Source organism: Pediculus humanus, genomic scaffold (genome assembly GCF_000006295.1).
Source record: "Pediculus humanus corporis 1103172107371 genomic scaffold, whole genome shotgun sequence".
NCBI lineage: Eukaryota > Metazoa > Arthropoda > Insecta > Psocodea > Pediculidae > Pediculus > Pediculus humanus.
The window spans coordinates 632,081-653,213 of record NW_002986999.1 but is presented as its reverse complement, the minus strand read 5'-3'; the positions used below and the strand labels follow the sequence as shown (position 1 = coordinate 653,213).

The window sequence follows — 21,133 nt, the reverse complement described above, 5'->3', positions numbered from 1 at the left end:
GCGGTCATTTTATTATTAATAATAATAATATGGTATTAGGCTCGAATTTGCACCTGTCAGGTATTTTTTTTAACATGTTATGATTGATCGAGGTTAATTTTTTAATAATTTTGACAACAATAAACATATACATAAATAAATTTCTCATTTCGTGTCAGCATCAAAGGATCGTTAATGATCCCAACTCCGATATTATATAATGTGATATCGAGTATGACGACTTAAAACTATTATTATTATTATTTTTAAGGAGAAAGAAAAATTTTCTTGGAAAAATTTGGTTGGTATTGTGGTATCGAAACATGTTTACACATAAACCACCAATAAATAGTTTCTGGTACTTTGCCAAAAGGTATAAAAACCTAATAGTACATATAATTTACCAATCACGAAAATAATAATAATGATAATATAAAAGGGAAGTTTTATTTGTACAAAAAATTATATATTATATAAAAAAAAACATTTGAGTGCATTTTTTTTGTTACAAGTAGGCGAGCGAGGAAGAATGCAGGATTTTAAACGTCAACATGACCCAAATGACCAAGGACAAAGTCTTTTATTTTTTTTTTATATCACGTGTAATAGTCGTCGTCGTCGTTTGTTGACCATAATTATTTAATTATAATTAAAACAAAATTATTTGGTTGTTGTTGTTGTTGTTTAGAGTGTTAATAAAAGTTCATTTCCTTAATAATTGATTATTATTATTATATAACGAGAAGTAAATCATAACTTTTTGTTTCTTTCTCTCGAAAATTAGTGGCAGTACAAACAAGTTGTGGTAACATTATTAACAAATTTTTCTTCCAGTGTTTTCTACATTGTTTAAAAAAAAAAAAACAAAACAAATGAAGTTTTTTTATAGTTAATTTTTTAAAATAATAATAATAATATGGACGATACAAATAAAGAAAAATTAGAAAACAAAAACAATTTAGAAGAAAAAAGGAAGGAAGAAGAAGAAGGTGAAGAAGGTGAAGAAAATGAGGAAAAGAAAAAAACAATTGTTAATAATAATAATAATAATAATATAGAAAAAAATAGTGATAAAGAATTAGATTTAAAAACATTATTAGAAGATAGTTTAGGACAATTATATTTATCATTGTGTTTTCTTAATTCAAATGAAAATGCTAAAAAATTATTTTTACCAGAAGAAACGGAATATAATAATTTGGATAAATCAATTGAAGAATTAGATTCGAAAAATCAAATCGTCAATAATGATAATAATGATTTCTCTGGAAAAGATAATATATCTCCGTCATCGACGACGGTTCCACCGTGTAAAAGACCTCAACGTTTAGAAGGTTTAGATAAATTTCCAGAAGTGAGTCCTAGAAATCAAGATTTATTAAGATTAAGTTTAAGATTAAATGGAAATCGGCCGAATACTCCGACTCGATACGGTAATTCGAGTTATTATTCCGATGCTGATAGCGGTATAGGTACTACAACACCGACAAAAAGAATATCCGGCGTTACGAGCATGAATCAAATCCCGTGGGTTAAAATAAATCCGGAAGTTTTGGATATATTGAGTACGCCGCACAGCAACAAAAACAATCTAACCGTGAGATCAAATAGATCTTATAATTTCGAAAACGATTCACCCACGAGAAAAACATCAAGTTTTAAATCTAATAGATCCCTAGATATAGAAACATTTTTTTTAAATCGTTCCCCGTTATCGGATTATAGAAATTTCGATGTTGCTTCCTTACACTCCTTATCGATTCCCATGGGATCATCTGATGGACGGAAAATCATCAAAAGAAGCATTACATCTCCGGAAGATTTACAAAATTTAAATAATAAGTAAGTTGATATCATTATTTGAAAAAAAAATTTTTTTTTTTTAATCGAATGAGATTATCGATCGATCGATCGATCGATGTATCGATATATCGATCTTTTAACTAAATAATATGAAATGAATGTGTTAAAATAATCATTTTGCATTAAATGACCTTTTTTTTTACTCCACCACGACATTTTTAATCAAATAAATAATTTTTATATACGTTAGAATGAATTTAAGTATGGAAGGAAATTTTTTTTTTTTTATGGTTTCATTCTTTTGACATTAATTGAATCATAAATTTTTATGTTAGAAGTGCATAATAATGATAATAATGATAATAATAAAGGAAACAAACCATTGTTTGTCTCGCGTTGATAAATTAAGTTCAAACGAAAAAATTATACCGTTTAAATAATTAAATTGTTTCGTTCTCTATCTCTCTCTTCCCCCCCCCTCTCTCTCTCTCTCTCTCTCTCTCTCTCGTTTACTTAATACGAAATTACAATCTTGGATGATATTATAGACGTTATATAAAAATTTTAGTTTTGATTTTTGTCATAAAAACTTATATATGAAACGAAGTCACATCGTGTAAAAAAAAATTGAAATTGAAATTTAATTTAATTAGCACTTTATATTTGGTCAATATATTTACTTATGATGGAGATAGATAGCGAAATATTTGTCGCATACAATTTTCTTAACATAATCCTTCGTTAATAATAATAATAATAATAATAATAATAATAATAATAATTTTTTCATCTTAAATCAAAGCAGTAAAAGAAAACTTTTTTTTAATTTCAATTACTTCCGGTTTTTTTTCACATTTGATACGTGAAGGAAAAAAACTAACAATTGTAATTTTTATATAAATGACCTTATTAAAAGAAAATTTCTATGTATTATTTAATCAGAGGAAATTGTCGAGAGAGAGAAAATAACTAAAAAAAAAAAAAAAAAATTTTTTACTTCCGCTATTTTTCCTTTTTTTTTTTTTTTTCTTTATGACCGCAAATTGTTTAACCAATTACAACTAAATTTTTCCTAATCCTTTCCTTCACATATATCTAACTTTAAATAAATAATAATAATAAAAAGAAATTCTTTGTATTTATTATTTAATTTCACAAGTTTTTTTTTTTTAAAACTTATTTTCGTCCGTGTTAATTAGTTAAAAACAAATTCGTAACTCCTTAAAAAAAAAGACAAACTAAAAAAAACTAAAAATTTTTTTTTTTAGTTTAACTAAATCTTCGTTCGGAAGTTAGTTTATATTCTGTACCTAATACCGAATGGATAATTTTTTTTTAAAATGAAAAAATTAATAAAATATTATAAAAATAAAAACGATAATGAAAATACATTACATAGGTATGATTTTAAACTTTTATTATTATTATTATTATTATTATTCGAACGGGTTTTTTTTTTTAATTCGGGGAGAATAAGGTAGAAGAAGGTAGGGAGGGGAGTGAAATTTTTTTTTTTAAAAACGTAGGTTAATATTATTATTATTATTGAATTTTTCCAGGAGTTTCGAAGATGATTATTCATCCCGGAACAGCTTACAGAGATCCTTAACGATATCTCTGGAACATCCGAGAATGCCAAGAAGAGTTCAGTGGGCCAATAAAACACAATTTATATTAGCTTGCGTTGGATATTCAATAGGTTTGGGAAATATTTGGAGATTTCCATATGTTTGTTATAAAAGCGGAGGAGGTAAATACATTTATTTAACCATCCCTCGATCCATAATTTAATTTTATAATAATAATAATAATAATAATTGACAAGTATCACAATTATTAGTCTCCATTCGAAAAGTATATATGATTTTTTTTAGGCATTTATTTTTTTTTTCTTTTTAGGCATGTAAAATTTTAAATCCGTGAAGTCAATGACTTCGTAAACAACTTTAAAAAAAAAAATTATATTTTAACAATATAATAAAAGTTTCATAAATTTCCCCCCCCTTCCTCCTTCTTCCCCACCTTTACGTCTCATATGGTTACGTGATAGCCAAGGTCAAGGCTTTTGAGGATTGGTTATGATTTTCTTCTCTTAAAAAAAAAGTCAAACGTTAAAGTCTTTATGAAGTTAAATTTCCCCAGTGGAAAAATAAATAATAATTATTATTATTATTATTATTAATACCCGAAAGAAAATTAAATAAATAAACATTTTATCAATTTAAATTGATGTATTTTCCGGTCGGTTGTATTTTCCACAGGTTTTCTCATTCATATCTCAATCTGATGAAAAATTTATTTCAGGTGCATTTTTAGTACCATACGTATTGGCTTTATTCGTTTGTGGCATACCACTCCTATACATGGAATTAATGATCGGACAATTAACGAAACGAGGGCCAATAGGAGCTTTGGGAAAATTATGTCCTCTATTAAAGGGTTGGTAAATATTAATTCTTATAAGTTTACACTGGGAAGAAAAATCCTACGTTTTCCTCTTTTTTTTTCAAAAATAAAAAAAAAAGTTCGCGGCGACAAAAGAAACATTATCGGTTTTTAATTTCTTGTACCTGATCAATTAACATAAATAACATAATGAAAACTTTAAAAGGACTTAGTTGCCCTATGTAGTCATAACAAATCGTTTTTCACGACGTCTGACCTTGATTTAATTCTTACACAATGATTTTCATCATGAGATCGGTGGGTCGGTCAACTACGGAAAATTACGGTAATAAATTGAATATCAAGGTAATGAACTCTCACCATAGATAAATAATAATAATAATAATAATAATAATATTTCACAGGGGGTTTCCAAAGAAAAAAATTATTCGACATTAAAAAAAATTAAATTGTTTGCAGGAGCTGGTCTCTCTAGTGTTGTCATTTCTTTCATTATGTCTACGTATTGCAATGTGATAATTGCTTACACGATATATTATTTATTTACTTCTCTCAATTCAAAATTACCTTGGCATCACTGCGATAACCCTTGGAATACAATCAATTGTTGGATGCCTTCTCTTAGACTCGAACAAAATATTACCAAACCAAATATGTCTAGAACTCCTTCACAAGAATTCTACGAGTAAGAATATTCTTTTTATCATTAAGTAAAAAAATTTTTTTGTATAAATAAACTCACGTTTTTTTGTTTTTCCACAATACTTTCTAGCAATAAAGTTCTTCAAATAACATCCGGTTTAGAAATACTTGGAAAATTTCGTTGGGAATTAGTCGCTTGTCTGATAGTCGCATGGATTTTAGTTTATTTTTCAATTTGGAAAAGTATTAAATCTTCCGGAAAAGTTATTTACATCACGGCTACGTTACCCTATGTATTAATATTGGCATTCCTTGTTAGAAGCGTTACATTAGAAGGAGCCGATGTGGGATTAAGTTATTTATTTAATCCCCAATGGGAACTTTTAGGGGATGCCAAAGTAATTAACAAAAAAATGAATCTTACAAATATATGCGATTTGTAAATAAAATTTTTTTTTTAAATTTAGGTTTGGGTAAATGCTGCTGGACAAGTTTTCAACTCCATCGGTTTAGCCTTCGGTTCGATTATATCATTTTCCAGTTATAAAAAACCAAACGACAGGATATTAATCGACACTATAACAGTTTCTTGCATCAATGCAGGAACGAGTTTATTGGTTGGAATATTTGCTTTTGCTATTATAGGAAATATAGCAACAGAACATAGGACTTCAGTTCATGACGTCATAACCGATGGTCAGATTATTTTCTTTTAAAAAAAAAATGTTATTTTGTTTCAAAAATTATTTCTCAAATATTTCCAAACATTTAATGTTACAATTATGATGAAATTATAAAAAATCCTGTAATTTTTAAGGTCCAGGTCTGGTGTTTGTCGTTTATCCGGAAGCAATGGCTAAAATGCCTGCTTCACAACTTTGGGCGATTTTATTCTTTACTATGTTGTTTTGTGTAGGTTTAAATAGTCAAGTAAGTTTTTTTTTTTAAAAAAAAATTATGTTTTCCTTTCGGTTATTTTTTTTTATAAATTTGATTAATTATTATTATTATTTAAAGTTTGCAATCGTTGAAGTAGTTGTCACGGCAATACAAGATGGTTTTCCCAATTGGATAAGAAGAAATTTTGGAGGCCATGAAGTTTTAGTTTTAGCCGTTTGTTTTGTATCCTTCGTCTTAGGACTTCCAAATGTGTTTCAAGTAATTTAATAGATAATATAAAAATTTCCCATCAGGAATAAAATATAATCCCCCCCCCTTTTTTTTTAGGGAGGAATATTTTTTTTTCAATTAATCGATCATTATGCTGCATCTATATCGATAATGTATTTATCATTTTTTGAACTCATTGCTTTTGCATGGTTTTACGGTTATCGAAGATTAAAAAATAATTTAAAAGAAATGACGGGAGAAACTCCATCATTATATTTTAAATTTTGTTGGTGTATAGCTGCTCCGGCTTTTTTAATGGTAATTTCTTTTTTTTTTTTTTTTAAATTATTCATTTTTAAATGATTTTATAACTAATTCTTTAATTATAGGCCGTTTGGATATTCAGTTTAATTGATTACGAACCTCCTACGTATAGGAATGGAGAATACAGGTATCCACCGTGGGCAGAAGGTTTAGGTTGGGGAATCGCATCCATGTCTTTAGTTTGCATACCAGTTTATTCAATTTACGTTTATTTTTCGGCAGAAGGGAAAAATTTTAAACAGGTAAAACCAAATTTTTTTGTAAAATTTCCAACTTTTCAAATAATAATAATAATAATTTTTTTTTGTAGAAAATAAAAAATTCCATCACACCTCATTTATATATCTGTGATATTTGCAATGAAGAAAATTGTGAACATCTATATGGTAAAGATGAAAGTATTAGAGAATTAGATACTTTATTAAATGAAAATGATATGCCGACCATTGTTAGTGAAAATAATAAAGATGAAAGTTCTCAAGGAAAAGAACTTTATCATCTTTCCAATGGGAAAAACATATTTTAAAATTTAGTATTTTTTTATTTACAAGAATAAATAGTATTTTTTTTTTTTATGAAAACAATTTAACGAAAATAGTTTTTTTATTAATTTGATATTTAAAATAGGCCCTGAAATTTTTTCATAGTATTTTTTTAAGTTACATTCTATTATAAGTATTAATGGCTTGATTATTTGAAAATAATGAAAATGTTTTTTTTTTTTTATGTCGATTAGAAATGATTTTTAAGAGTTGAAGAAATTATAAAAGTCTTGTAACCCATAATTTTTCTGTAGGAACAGTTTTAAATACCAAAAGATAATAAAATGTAAAAAAATTATAAATAATAAAATTATTACAAAAAAATAAATTATTTGTTATTTTTAGTTTAAACATAAAACATTAATCGATATAAATATATGTATGTGTTTCCTTTTTTAAAACATTTTCCCTTGTAATTTTGCTTTATCCTCAGCATCTTTTGATTTTTTTAATACTTCCATTTTGTTGAGATCTTTTTGAACTAAATTTTTTAATGTGCCATCAATTTCAGCAACTCTTTTCAAATCAATTTCTGCTTCTTTGAAATTCCATGCTCCAATGTGAGCTTTACCTCTCCTGTATAAAGCTTTGACATTGTTAGGGTCAGATTCCAAAACAGTTGTGCAATGTTCGATAACTGAATAATATTCAGAGTTTAGTAATTTACATTGTGCATAATTAAGAAGAATTGGAATTTTTATTTCATTTAATTCTGTCCATTCTTTATCTTTTGGTTTTTCCCTATAAATGAAAAAAATTAATTACAATTATTTATGTCAAAAATAGTACAGCTTTTAAAATGTGCTATTCTTTTATTATAAAAACACTTACTTAAGCATTAACTGCTCAAGCATTCCAATAGCGAAAGCATATTTATCAGCTGCTTTAATATATTCCTTACTGTTATAAAGTTTATTCCCTTCTTCCTTGAGTTGTGGTATCCTAGCTAATTTTTCATCTTCTCCCATTTGCCATGACTCTTTTTCATATTCATCGGGTAATTCAACTTTTAACAATTCTATAATAAATTCAAGATCACAAGGATTTTTCATTAATTCATTTAAGTCATTGTAAGTTAACTGATTATGAAAACTAGCAGCACAATAATGATTTCTTCTTTCTTTGTTAGGATTTTTAGCATCTCTGATAGTTTTAGATACCATTGGATATGATTGAAGTAAAACTTTATCAACAACAAAACTTGATACTTCATTGAGTGCCATAGTCTTAATTGCAGTTTCCCAAACTTCAAATTTAAATTTTTTTCCTATTATTAGTTCCATTGGTGAATCAATTTTTCTACTGTCATCTATGACAGTTTTTTCCTCATTACATTTTCTTGTTATATAATGGAAACGTACCTTTGAAAAATATATTTTTTATCAGTTTGAATCAAATAAATGAAAAGGGTGAAATTTTTTTTCCAAATTTTTTTAGCTAGAGCCTAACAGAAATGGTTTTTTACGACTTTCAAAAAAATTCAAAAATGAGAAATATTATAATTAAGAATATTGACACTTTAAATGATTGTTTTTCATGTTAAATAGTTGTGGCAATGAAGTAAGGAATAAATTTTAATTTTGCATTTAATTGTATTTTTTAACGTAATTTAAGTACCTTGCACCCGTTTACAATTGATATGCTTTTAGTACCAGCATGAAGTATTGTTTTTTTTATTAATGAATTATCCATTTTATTAAAAAAATAAATTATTTATAAAAAATATATAATTAGTAAGTAAAAAATTTTTTAATTCGTGTCCATTATATCTTTGACAAAGTCATAGAGTATAAAAATAATTTCACTTTGAAATAACCGACAGTTCTGTTTGTGTTGTTTGCAAGTTTATGTTAATACTGTGTATTGTTCAAAACCTTGTGGTTAATTTTTTTTTTGTTATGGGTTAAAATAATTTTTAATTCTTTGTTATCTTTGTATTAAATGTTAATTTCTTATTTTATTTGTTTATTGTAATTTTTATGTTAGTTTTTTTGTCAGTCATGACACCTGAAGGAGATTTAAATCAATCTCAGAGTCAAAAACTACCGGATACCTGCCCCATCTCTCAAGGCGATTTAAGCCAACAATTATTTTGGTGTACGCCAAATACTCAAAAACCATGGGGAAGGTTGTATCCCACCAAACCAGATATTCTATCATTGGGTTAGTTTCTATAATTGCACCTGTTTTTTTTTTATATTCTTTACCCTAATTATAGTTTTCTTTTGAGAAATTAATTTTCACTTTGAAAATTGAAAAGAAAATGTTTTCTTTGCTGGCTTCATAGATCTGTACTTCAATTATTAAATTAATTTAAATTTATTTTTTAAGAGCTGACAAACAATGAGTACACTGTTGGACGTGGTCCTCATTGCGATCTTTCAATTGGTAATAATTGTAAAGAAAAAGTTCATGGTGCCTTCAGTAAAGTTCATTTTAAAATAAGAAAAATAAATATATCAAAAACAAATCAAGATGATTTTATTGTATATTTGGATGATCTCAGTTCGAATGGAACATATATAAATGGCAAAAAAGTTGGAAAAGGAAAAAGTGCTATATTAGAAAACAATAATGAAATATCATTGTGCTTCCCCCATTACAAAGGTGCATGATTTGTAAATTTTTTATTATTTGTATATATTCATTGAAATGTTAATTAATTCTGATTAATAATTTTAGTTTTTATATACATGAGTTCGAATCTAGAGTCTGATGTTAAATTTTACCCAGAAGAAGTCACAACACAATATGCTATAAGTAGAATTCTCGGTTCTGGAGCTTTTGGACAAGTGAGATTAGTTTTTGAAAAAATTACAGGGAAACCATTTGCAATGAAAATTATTCAAAAGAAAAGATTTTGTACTGATACTAGACTTCAACTGAATGATTTAACAAGAACTAGAAGAGAAGTTAATGTTTTAAAAGCTCTGTCAAATGTTAATATTTAAATTAATTGGAATTAAAAATTTTTTATAAAATATTAAATATTAATAATCTATATTGTTTTTTTTTTAGTTTTTTATTATTAAATTTGAAGATGTAATTGAATCGAAAAATCATGTTTTTATTTTGACTGAATATATGGAAGGTGGAGAATTGTTTGATAGAGTAAAAAATGGGCCTTTAAGAGAAGGTGATGCTAAATTGTATTTTTTTCAACTTGCCATGGCTGTAAAATATCTTCACGATCACGATATCATTCACAGGTATTTATTTTTTTTATTAATTATGATTACTAAAAACAGTTGAGTACAATTTACTAAAAAAGTTCAAAATTACTTGTTATAGGGACATCAAGTTAGAAAACATTTTGTTGTCTGCAAAATCTTCTGAGTGCATTATTAAATTGTCAGATTTTGGATTTTCAAAATTTTTAGATTCTGAATCGGTCATGATGACTTATTGTGGTACTCCCTTATATATAGCTCCTGAAATATTAAAAAACAAAGGAAAATCTGGAAGTTATGATAAACAAGTTGATGTTTGGAGTATGGGAGTTGTTTTGTACATATGGTAATTAATATTTTTTTTTTTTTTTTATCAAATAAAAAAATTTTACATCAATGTAATTCTTTTTGTTTGTTCTTCCTAGTTTGAGCGGAGTGCCTCCATTTCAGTCATCCGATACTCACATACTCACTCATCAAATTTTAAACGGCCAATATAGCTTTTCCAACAGGCATTGGGGTAAAATAACCAGGAAAGCCATTAATCTAGTCAGGAAAATGTTGACATTAAATCCTAAGCATAGGATTTCAACTGAAGATATTTTAAATCATGACTGGTTAAAAGTACAGTATCATAAATTTTTATATTGTAATCATATTTTTTTTGAATTATGAAAACTAATAGAAAATAATTTTTAAAAAAAATATTTTAGGACAAATCTGTAAGCATGAGATTGAATCGACTACTGAGTAAAGTACAAATAAATATTTCTGCAACTGATAATTCTGACAATGAAATAGATTCAGATTTAGAAAATGAAAGATCTCGCAAAAAACCAAAAATGGGAAATTACTAATGATAATTTTTTTCCCGCGAAAAAGGAAAATTCAAACAAGGTGCCTTATTATCACATAATTGTGGAATTTAATTTTTTTTTTGTACCTAAAACAATGTCTCATCTATAAATAATTGAGTCAGAGATTATTATATATACATATGTTATATGTCTGTTAACGTTTTTTTTTTTTTTTTTTTTTTTTTTTTTTATTGTTAATTATGTATTGGAAAAATATTAAGTGTTAAAAAAAAATGGGTTAATTGGTTGGGATTATTATTATTTTTCAGTATTGAAATGTACTTAACTCTTAGTTATATTTAGTTAGTTGGGTTAGTAAAAAATTAAAAGTATTTTGTTTAAAATAAAATAGTACAAAATAGAGATAAATAATAAGAATTACTCATGAAAAACATATAAAAAATTTTCAATTATATATAACAATTTGGTTCTAATATGGCCGATATTTTTTTTTATTATTTACATTTATATTAATAATTATAAGTTGTTAAATTGTCTTCAACATTTTTCAATATTATATTATTATTATTATTATTATTGATTTTTTAAATTAAGTTAAAGAGTTACCGATTAAGATGATATTATTATTATAATACTATTAATTTACGTTATTTGTTATATATATATATAAAATAAAATTTAATAATAAATAATTTTTCTCACGTAGTTATTAATTATTAATTATTTAATCCGTTTTTTTTTTTTTAAATTAATTCTATTTTTTCCACGTGGTTTATTTTATACAAAAAAAAAAAAAAAACAATGAACATAAAAGCAATTTAAAAAAAAGATAATAATATAAAATGGCAGTCAGTCAACCGTAAGAATAAATGAGATAATATTTAATATAAATACATTATTTATTATTTTATTAATAATAACCTTTTGATGGTTTCAAAAAATTTCACAATTATTATTATAAATTAATTTCATAACAAAAACCTAAAATTGTTTGTTGCATTTGTTTAATAAATAAATAAAAACCAGGAAAAATAAAATCGTTAAAGCATTCCAGACGTTTTTCCCCCCCCCTTAAATAAATAATTTTATTGAAAAAAATTGTTCAGACCTTTTATCGTCTCAGCGGGTATTAGAAGCATTTGCCGATATATATATATAAATATATTCTATTATTATTATTTTTTTTTTTTTTAAATCATTATTTACGATTGAAAAAACAATTTATTTATATTTAACTTTATTTTTATAAAAAAAAAAAAAAAAATGTTTAATTTCAAAACTATCAATAAAAATTTTTTTTTTTTTTTTTTTTTTAAATCACTTCCGGTTGTTTAACTTTAACATTTGACGTCAGTTTTTTTTTTTTTTTTTAAAAAAAAAAAAATTTAGGTAATTTTTTTATTTTATTTTATTTTTCCCATTTTTCGTTTTGATTTTGCAACATTTTTTTTTTAGTTTTAGGTTCACGGATTCCAAAAAAAAATGATTCGAAAGGGCATTGACCTTGTTTCAAATCCTAAAAAACTTTATAGGTGATAATTTTATTTTATTATTATTATTATTTTTTTTTTTTATGAATTTTTAAAGAACATATGTACGAACAAATGTAAAACATTTTTTTTTTATTTGAAAAAGTTTTAAGAATACAATTTAACTTTTTTTTATAAAATATTACATAAAACTTTCATAACTTTTTTCCTTTTTCTTCATCCGGAAAGAAAAAAAAGGACGACAAGATTGATAAATTATTAAATTTATTAAATTTCTAAATTACAAAATTATAATAAATAATTAAATTGTTTAATCAAACAATAAATAAATAATGTAAAACATCGATTATTAATATTATTATTATTATTGAAAGAAAACAATCTATTTATTTTTTTGTTTACGTTTTTTTGCCGCCATTTTGTTTTCAATCCATTTGTCGTTAAACATCTTTTAATAACGAATGATTTATGCAACCGTACATGAATTTCTTTTAAGCATATGTTTTGATTTTGCTGATCCGTTCGAACTGTAATTTGGCAAACTTTGTCTTCTTCTTCTAACAGCTGGACTCAATTTATACCTTATTTTAGCCTGAACCAAAAGTTCTTTGAAAACGTCGATTATGTGTATGTTATCTTTGGCACAACATTCCACGTAACCGCATTCCCAATCAAAAACGGCCGTGGATTCTGTTATTTCTTTCGATGTTGCACGATTTGTTTCAACGTCTATCTTGTTTCCGACTACCACTATCGGTACTTTATGCCCTCTTACTTCTATTATCTAAAATTAAAAAATTTTGTGTGTCCCCAATTAATTCTGGCCACCTGTCAGGGTCTTTAATGTAGACATTTAATTAGACAGATTCAGTCCAGTCAGTTGGTCTGTCAGAGCTTAGTCTGGTCTATCAGAGTCAGAAATAGTCTAAAGTTAGTAGTTGTACCAGACATAGAGATCCAGATTCTAAACTTCACATCAGAGTCAACCATTACATCCATAAATTGATCTCAATGGCCTTGATACCTACTTTTAATTGAACCTTATATTGTGTTTGTATTATTTATACTGTATAACAAGGTGTATTAACAGATTATGACAAATTAGATAAATCTAAATTTAATGTACGATAAGTCCTCAACAACAACTACCAATCAACAGGAATTAGTAAACATGACGAGAGTAGAAGCAAAAAGTAGAGATTTTGGCGGGAACATCGAGATAGCGTCAAACGATTCAAATTTTCCCCTTTTTTGGGGGTTACGTTCTCTAGGGGGTTATTAAAGAGTTTCGTGCTTCAGTCGTGAACCGTCAAGATTTTATCCGAAAATAATTTTACAAATTAATCCCTTGTAAATTTTATTTTAAAAATAATTTTTACAACGTTGTTTATATTGAGATTTATTATAACGTAAAATTTATTTACTCTGTGGTTTCAATTTATTTCTAATATAAAATTTAAACGTGGTTTAATGACACGTTTTTTTTATTGACACGAAATGCAACGTACAAATATTTAAAAATTATTTGTTTTTTTTTTTTTTTTGCTGTGAATGAATTAAATAAATAAATAATGAAAAAAATTTATTTTATTTAAAGTTAATGAAAAATTTTTAACTTAATAATAATAATAATTAATTAATATTTTTAAAAAACGAAATTTTTTCTTTTTTTTTAATGTCAAAAAATAAATAAAAAAAAAAATGTCCCATTTTAAAATCTCGCATGTAATTAATTTTTTACTTAATTATACCACCGAGAAATTTTTTTTTTTAATGAAATAATATAAACCGAGAAAAAAACTAAAAAAAATTAAAATTTATGAAAGGAAACTGGGTCAATTAAATAAAAGGGTCACACGATATAAACTCCATTAATTTTTTTTTTTTTAACACCTATTAAAATAATAAAATAATAATAAGGTAAAGGTCGAGTTTTTTAATAGAGTAAAAATGACAACAAAATTTTCGCACTAATTTATTTATTTATTTATTTATTTATTTTTTACCCTATCATTTCTTTAAATAAAATTTTTTTTTTTTTTAGTATTCTCGTCTGATATTTAAATAATAAAATGCAGTTTTGTGAATAAAGTGTAGGAAACCGACATAACCCCTTATTTATTAATTTGCGTAATACGATATTTAAATAATATTAAAACCTTTTTAATAGACTGTATAATAACATGTTTCGTTAAGATAATGCGTTGTTTACAATACATCATTATTATTATTATGAGTGATAGGTTTCCCTTTAATAAAACCTTAAATTAACGTTTCGACGTTTTTTTTTTCTTATTGTCGTTTACTTTGTTTGTATATATATAATTTTCCCCCTCCCCCCGTTTTTTTTTATTAATTATTATTACGTAATTATAATTACAAGATAAAAATTCTTGTTATCGAATTTGTAAATTTAATAATAATAATAATAATAATTAGTAAATAATTACCGATTTTTTTAAAACGCATAATTAATAGTTTTAAACAAAAATAAAAAAAAAAAATTGCACAAGTTGACGTTTAAATTTAATTTTCTTTTTAATTTTCTTTTTTTGTTGTGGGTGTGTGCGCGCGTATTTAAAACATCGAAAACTGTTTATATTAATTTTAAATAATACAGGAAGTGAAGAATAAAAAAAAGGAAATAAAGAAAGAAAAAATGAAAGAAGAAAAAAAAAAAGGAAAATTTATAACCAGAAGGAGTTATAATTAGATGAAAAACAAAAAACTTTATTTTGTTTTTTCTTTTAAATTAAAAACCGGGAAGCGAGAAGGGAGGAAGGGAGGAGGAAGGAGGGGATAAGAAAAAAAGGTAAAAAAGAAAAAAGGGAAATCCTGCCGGCATGACAATTAACGTACCACACAAAAGATTTCAATCTTTTAATGTTAATTAAATTTTTTATTTTGGTCAACCAATTAAAAAATACTAATCTTTTATTATTATTATTATTATTATTATTATTATTATTATTTTTACTATTAAAAAACACGTCAGATTTTTTGTCTCCCCCTCCCCTACTTTTTTTCTAGAAATAAAAAAAAAAATTTCCCATTGAAAATTACGATCGATTGAAAATTTAAGAAAAAAAAAGATAAAAGAAAATCACATATTCCAATTTTTCTTTTTTCTTTTTCTTTTTTGAATATCGGTTTTCTTTTTTCTTTTTTTTTTTTTTTGAAAAAATAAGATCAAAGTTTTTATTTTAGATGAAACAAAATTTTCGTAAGTAAATTTCCGTTTCAAAAAAACATTGAAAGAAAATCGATGGCGGTAACGTGAAAAAAAAAAAAAAAATTGGGTCAAATTAGTTTTATAAAAAATCATCACAAAATGTTGCATACTTATAAAGTAAAAAGAATAGTTAAAAACAAACAAATTAATAAAACGGAAACGGAAATTTATTATAATATGGACTCACCTGTTCACGTAATTTTTGAACTTCTTCCCAACTATCCGAATTATCAACAGCAAAAACCAATATGAATGCATCTGCTGTAGATATTGACAATGCACGCATTGCCGGAAATTGATACGCACCGGAAGTATCTAAAATATCCAATGTTAAAGATGCACCGTCTGGTAAAACATATTCTCCCCTTAAATAATATTAATAAAAATTAATTATTTAATTAAAAAAATATTATTAATTAATTTATTATTATAATATTATAATAACCTGTGTAATTCTTCGACCGTTTCACGATATTTCGTCAAATATTTATCGTATAAAAATTGTGATATTATTGATGATTTACCAACTTTTGCCGATCCCATCATAACCACTCTTCTATATTCTTTTTGAAGTTGAGGACCTGAATTATTACTACAAGTGGATTCCGTACCAAATGATGGTAATCTCATTCTTCCTCCCTGACCAGGCATTTTAATTTTATTATTAACAAATTTTCTGTAAATTATTTCAAAAAGAAATTTTTTAAAAAAAAAATATTATCATCGCCGCCATTTTTAATTAAAATAACTTTTTTCATTTTGTCATATTCAGGATCTACTAATAAGAAAAAACAAAACCGTTGAAATTTTTTTAAAAATAAATTCAAAGGAATTATTACAATTGAAAATGAGATTTCCTTTTTGGGAACAAAAATAAATAAATAAATTTTCGAAAAACTTGTTTTTGATATTGTTTTGTGTTTTTTTTTTTTAAAACAAAATAATAATACCGTAGGCGGTTTGAAAAATCATGTTTTGTTATAAACAAATTGGATTTTCATGTTATAACATGATACGGTTGTGTTAAATAATTTTTAATTTGACGAAACAAAAAAAAATATAAAAAATTTTCCCCTTGCATTTCATAACGGATGCCCTATTTATTTCACTGCTACGAATTCATAATAAATTAACACTTTCGTTATAATAATAATAATAATAATAATAATCGAGGTGACCTATATTTAATTTGGATTTTAGTTTAATAAATTACTTAACATGCAAAAACCAAAGAAAAATTTTTTTTTTTAAAGAAAAAAAAAATTTTTTTAAAGAGTCACAGAGTTTTTTTAAATTTTCTTCTGCTACTTCAGATGTTCGATTAAATAACGTTCAACGCAATACAAAATTAATTAAATTTCGGACATTGTATAATTTATAAATAAAAAATAAATATTATTCATTAAATCTGGTATACGTACATAAATAAATAAATAAAAGAAAAAAATATTTTCTTGACCTTTTCATAAATATTTCATTTTATTTCCTTTTTGAAAAAAATTCCTTTGAATCTTTTTTTTTTTTTTTGATTTAAAAAAACGGTCAGAACACAATTTTTTTTTTGGCCTATAATTTTAAATGAAAGAAAAATTCTAAATTCGATTAAGCATTATTTATTTGTTTTAAGGACAAATCAATTAATTAATTAAATAATTAATTAATTATTAATTTTAAAGAGCGGGCCAAATTATAACGTGTTTTATTATAAATGTACATACGGGTCAAAAGTCATCGCACTATTGTTGTAACAATTTTTTTTTTTTTTTTCATGTTTTTGTTTTCATTTTAAAAATAAAATTGTGTAGCAGAATAAAAACATGTTTATGTTTACGTTTCACGGGTATCATATTATAAAAAATGAAATTCAATTCAAAAAAAAAAAAAAAAATACGTACGTCATAAGAATCTTTTTTTTTTCATTCAAAAAATTTTTTTTGTTATCAACCCTTAAAAATAAAATCTTATTAGAAAAAATTAAAATTAATAAATAAATAAGAAAATAAATTTTTAAAGTGAGTGAAAATTTTAATAGTTTTATCGCTACACGAAATTATTATTACCTAAATATTAATTACTTTGTATAGAAAAATAATAATAATAATAATATTTTAGATTAATTTAAATATTTATTCTTTTCACCTCACGAAAATTATAACAAAATTTAGTAAAATTAACGAAAAAAAAAAAGTTATATTAAAATACGTGAGAAAATAATATTTGAAGGTAATAAAATTAATATTAAAAAAAAAACTTTAAATTTACTTAATTCCATTATTGTTTCTTTTAGCGTGACGACGACGACAAAAATGTTTGTAAAATTTTTTACATCCCTTTTCCCCCCCCTTTTTTTTTTTAAATAAACAATTTAACAGAAAAAAAGTAAGGCAAGTAAATAATAAAAAAAAAAAATAACCGTCATAATTTTAAATAAGTGTCAAAAAGGTTTGCAATTTTTCTTTTTATTTTGACACAAATAATTTTTTTAATTTGTTTATTTAAACTTTTTTTTTTTTTAAAATTTAAATTGTTAAAAAGTATCAAATGCAAACATTAAAAAATAATTTGTTATTGTTGCTATAAAAACAATAATTTTATAAAATTTAATTTGATTCAACTTGTTTTTATAATTTGCCATTCAAATATTTTCCTTGTCGAATTTTTTAATAAATTTTAACATGGCGGTTAAAAGAAATAATATGGCGGGTTCATTAAAAAAGAAAAAAAAAACTCACTTGTAATAATTATAACATCATTATTTTAATTAACGAACCAAAAAAAATACATCGTACTTTAAAACGATTAACCGCCATTTTGTTTTTCTCCGAATTTATTTATCGTACGAATGCAAACGTGTGTTATTATTCAATATACATGTGTTTATTTTCTCTATGACGAAAAACAAAAGGAAAAATTCTTTTAACGTATACAAAAATGCATTTTTTTTGTTTTCATTTTAATTTACGTAAATCAGAGAGAGAGAGAGAGAGAGAGAGAGAGAGAGAGAGAGAGAGAGAGAGAGAGAGAAACAATCATCATTTAATTATTTTATTTAAATTATTGATTTTAATTACATTATAAAATATTATTTTATTAATTTAATAATTACAATTAAAATTTTATTTTTTATTTGTTTCATTATGTAAACAATAACTAAATGAAAATTAAATTAAATTTTTTTTTTCAAATAACGAAAACCCAAATATTTGTACTTTTTTTATTTACGAGAGAGAGAGAGAGAGAAAGAAATAAAATTTTTTTTAATATCAAAAAAAGGAGGAAAAACTAAATAAAATCAATAAAAAATAATTTAATTATTAACGATGACGCCGTCATCGTCGTCGTCGTCGTCATATATAAATAAATTAAATTATTAATAAAAATTTATTAATTTTTTATTTTTTATCGGTAGTATCTGAACAATAAGTTGTTTTAATTAATAATATTTATAGGGAATTTAGTATATATAAGAAAAAATTTATATTTTTTTTATCATGGACTCCATTAAAAAATATAATATAATATATATATTTTAACATTAAAAAAAAAAATGAAAAGAATATAATTATTGGTATTAAAATAAATTAATAAATAAATAAAAGTTGAATTTACTAATTAGTTTTTTTTAGTAATTATAATTAATCATTCAAATGATTTTTTTTTAAGAAAAAAAAATGTTTGAATAGAAGATAATGGATTTCAATGAATTATTATATTAACCCATTTTTAAAATCGATATTTCTATATAAAAAAAAAAAAAAATAAACAATAAAAAGATTTGTTTTATGTACATAAACATATGTAATTCAGTTATTGTAATTTTGATAATTAGAAATAAAAAAAAAAAATGTTTTTATAATGATGATAAAAATTCTTTATGGAAGCTTATCAAGGGATTATCATTAACGATGAACTTTGTTGTGGGTGGTGACTTTGAATACAATGGAAAAAAAAAAAAACAAAATTAGGGTTGGGAAATTGCATTTTTCTTTTTTTTTGTTAAAAAAAATTAAATTATTGCAAAATTTATTATTTAAAAGATTTCAAGGTAAAAAAAAAAAATTGAATCGTATTTTAAAAAAAAAAAAAAATTATTTTTTGACCTCTTTTGATCTTAAAAAAATCATATTAAAAATAAATAATGGAAGGAAGGATGTAAAAAAAAAAAAAATTAAAAAACTCATCCAAACCGTAGTTATAAGATAAATAAAAAAAAGAAAAGCACTAAAAAAGCTTTTACGGCTATCATGAAAGAAAAAAAAAATTGATTGAAAAATTACAATTTTTCTATGCGAAAATTTGTTTGAATATCAAAACCCGCAATCAATCCGACATCTTGTTTTATTATATTAAAAAAAAAATATAATTTAGCACTTTAACGGAAAAAAAAATGTCGCATAAAATTTTTTTATGTTTTGTTGTCACACGGATATATTGAAATTTTTATTAATTTTTTTTTTCATTCATTCATTTAATAAAAAATATTTAATTTATTACTTAATTTTTTTTAGGTTATAAATTACACGTGTCATAATCAAAAGGGTTTTTAATAATTTTTTAAATTTTATTCTAGAATTTTCTTACATTTAAATCGAAGTCTGATAAAAAAAACCTCGTACTTGTTTTTTTGAATGGAAGAATCTTTACACTATGATAATGTCGGACTAATTGTGAGCATATCATTTCTATAAATGAAACGATAGGAGTAGGATCCTTAAAGGTTCGTGTAGGACTCGAAGAAACCTAGTTTTAAAATGAATTAGGATCGAAGCTCGAGTAGGAGTATAAAGTAACAAGGTACCAGTAGCCCACGTCAAAACGCTATCCCTATACAAGGCCATATCAGTGGTCATACATTTTACAACGAAAAATCATGCTAAAAGAAACTCTTAATGCTCCAAGACGTTCTAGAAAAAAGCGAACAAAATTTCTTTTCATACAAAATTAGTGTGGGAATGTGAAGGTTAAACGGTTACAAGAAGAAAAAGTCTCCGGAGTGAAATTAATGGTACAATCGGTGCAAAATCAGGTTCATCATCCTATTCCCAAATCTAAGAAATAAAAGGATGTAACAATTCCAAAACGGTACCTCGATTTCAATTTCATCAATTTTAAAAATGAGAAAAAAGACCCCCCACAAAATAAAAATAAAAATTTTTTATTAGTAAAAAAAAAAAAAAAAATTGGGGGGCTCATTTTGTTAGTTTTTGAGTAACTATTATTTAATAATTAAATAATATTAATAAAGTTTAATCGTCAGTGACATACATATTCCTTTTCTTATTTTAATTTAGTATTAATATTTCATTTCCCCCTTCCCCCCATTAAAAAAATTATAACAAATCATTATTTCTATCATTAAAAAAAAAAATAAATAAATAAATAAACTTATTTAAAAGAAACATATCAAAATTGATAAAATACATTTTTTTTTTTCTTTTCGAACTTAAAACTTTTAAATTAAATGTAAATTATATTATATATTTATTAACATAAATTTAAATTTAAAATCAATATTATTATTATTATTATTATTATTATTATTATTATTATTATTATTATTATTATTATTATTGCAATAATATTTCTTTTAAATTGTAACAAGTGTTATTGAAAAAAA

At 24.1% G+C, this 21,133-nt stretch overlaps 5 protein-coding genes across 5 annotated transcripts; 3 read left to right on the top strand and 2 right to left on the bottom strand.

Annotated features, from left to right (window-relative positions):
* Positions 1 to 302: 302 nt before the first annotated feature.
* Phum_PHUM016600 (uncharacterized protein) lies at positions 303 to 1,825 on the top strand (the record flags this gene model as incomplete). Its single annotated transcript, XM_002422775.1, has 2 exons — positions 303 to 352; positions 1,048 to 1,825. 2 exons carry the CDS (start codon positions 303 to 305, stop codon positions 1,823 to 1,825), a joined length of 828 nt encoding a protein of 275 aa, XP_002422820.1.
* Positions 1,826 to 3,414: 1,589 nt separating this feature from the next.
* On the top strand, positions 3,415 to 6,502 carry Phum_PHUM016590 (tryptophan transporter, putative; the record flags this gene model as incomplete). The annotated part of the gene is made up of 9 exons (XM_002422774.1): positions 3,415 to 3,532; positions 4,087 to 4,221; positions 4,648 to 4,873; positions 4,961 to 5,228; positions 5,298 to 5,526; positions 5,648 to 5,760; positions 5,848 to 5,988; positions 6,058 to 6,258; positions 6,377 to 6,502. The coding sequence occupies 9 exons, from the start codon at positions 3,415 to 3,417 to the stop codon at positions 6,500 to 6,502; spliced, it is 1,557 nt and encodes a 518-aa protein (XP_002422819.1).
* Positions 6,503 to 7,201: 699 nt separating this feature from the next.
* On the bottom strand, positions 7,202 to 8,089 carry Phum_PHUM016580 (AH receptor-interacting protein, putative; the record flags this gene model as incomplete). The annotated part of the gene is made up of 2 exons (XM_002422773.1): positions 7,202 to 7,547; positions 7,638 to 8,089. The coding sequence occupies 2 exons, from the start codon at positions 8,087 to 8,089 to the stop codon at positions 7,202 to 7,204; spliced, it is 798 nt and encodes a 265-aa protein (XP_002422818.1).
* Positions 8,090 to 8,806: 717 nt separating this feature from the next.
* Positions 8,807 to 10,833, top strand: Phum_PHUM016570 (cAMP-dependent protein kinase catalytic subunit, putative; the record flags this gene model as incomplete). The annotated part of the gene is made up of 7 exons (XM_002422772.1): positions 8,807 to 8,969; positions 9,138 to 9,413; positions 9,489 to 9,745; positions 9,825 to 10,015; positions 10,098 to 10,322; positions 10,402 to 10,605; positions 10,728 to 10,833. The coding sequence occupies 7 exons, from the start codon at positions 8,807 to 8,809 to the stop codon at positions 10,831 to 10,833; spliced, it is 1,422 nt and encodes a 473-aa protein (XP_002422817.1).
* A 1,917-nt stretch (positions 10,834 to 12,750) lies between these two features.
* Phum_PHUM016560 (uncharacterized protein) lies at positions 12,751 to 16,062 on the bottom strand (the record flags this gene model as incomplete). The annotated part of the gene is made up of 3 exons (XM_002422771.1): positions 12,751 to 13,068; positions 15,704 to 15,876; positions 15,987 to 16,062. 3 exons carry the CDS (start codon positions 16,060 to 16,062, stop codon positions 12,751 to 12,753), a joined length of 567 nt encoding a protein of 188 aa, XP_002422816.1.
* Between the last annotated feature and the right edge of the window lie 5,071 nt (positions 16,063 to 21,133).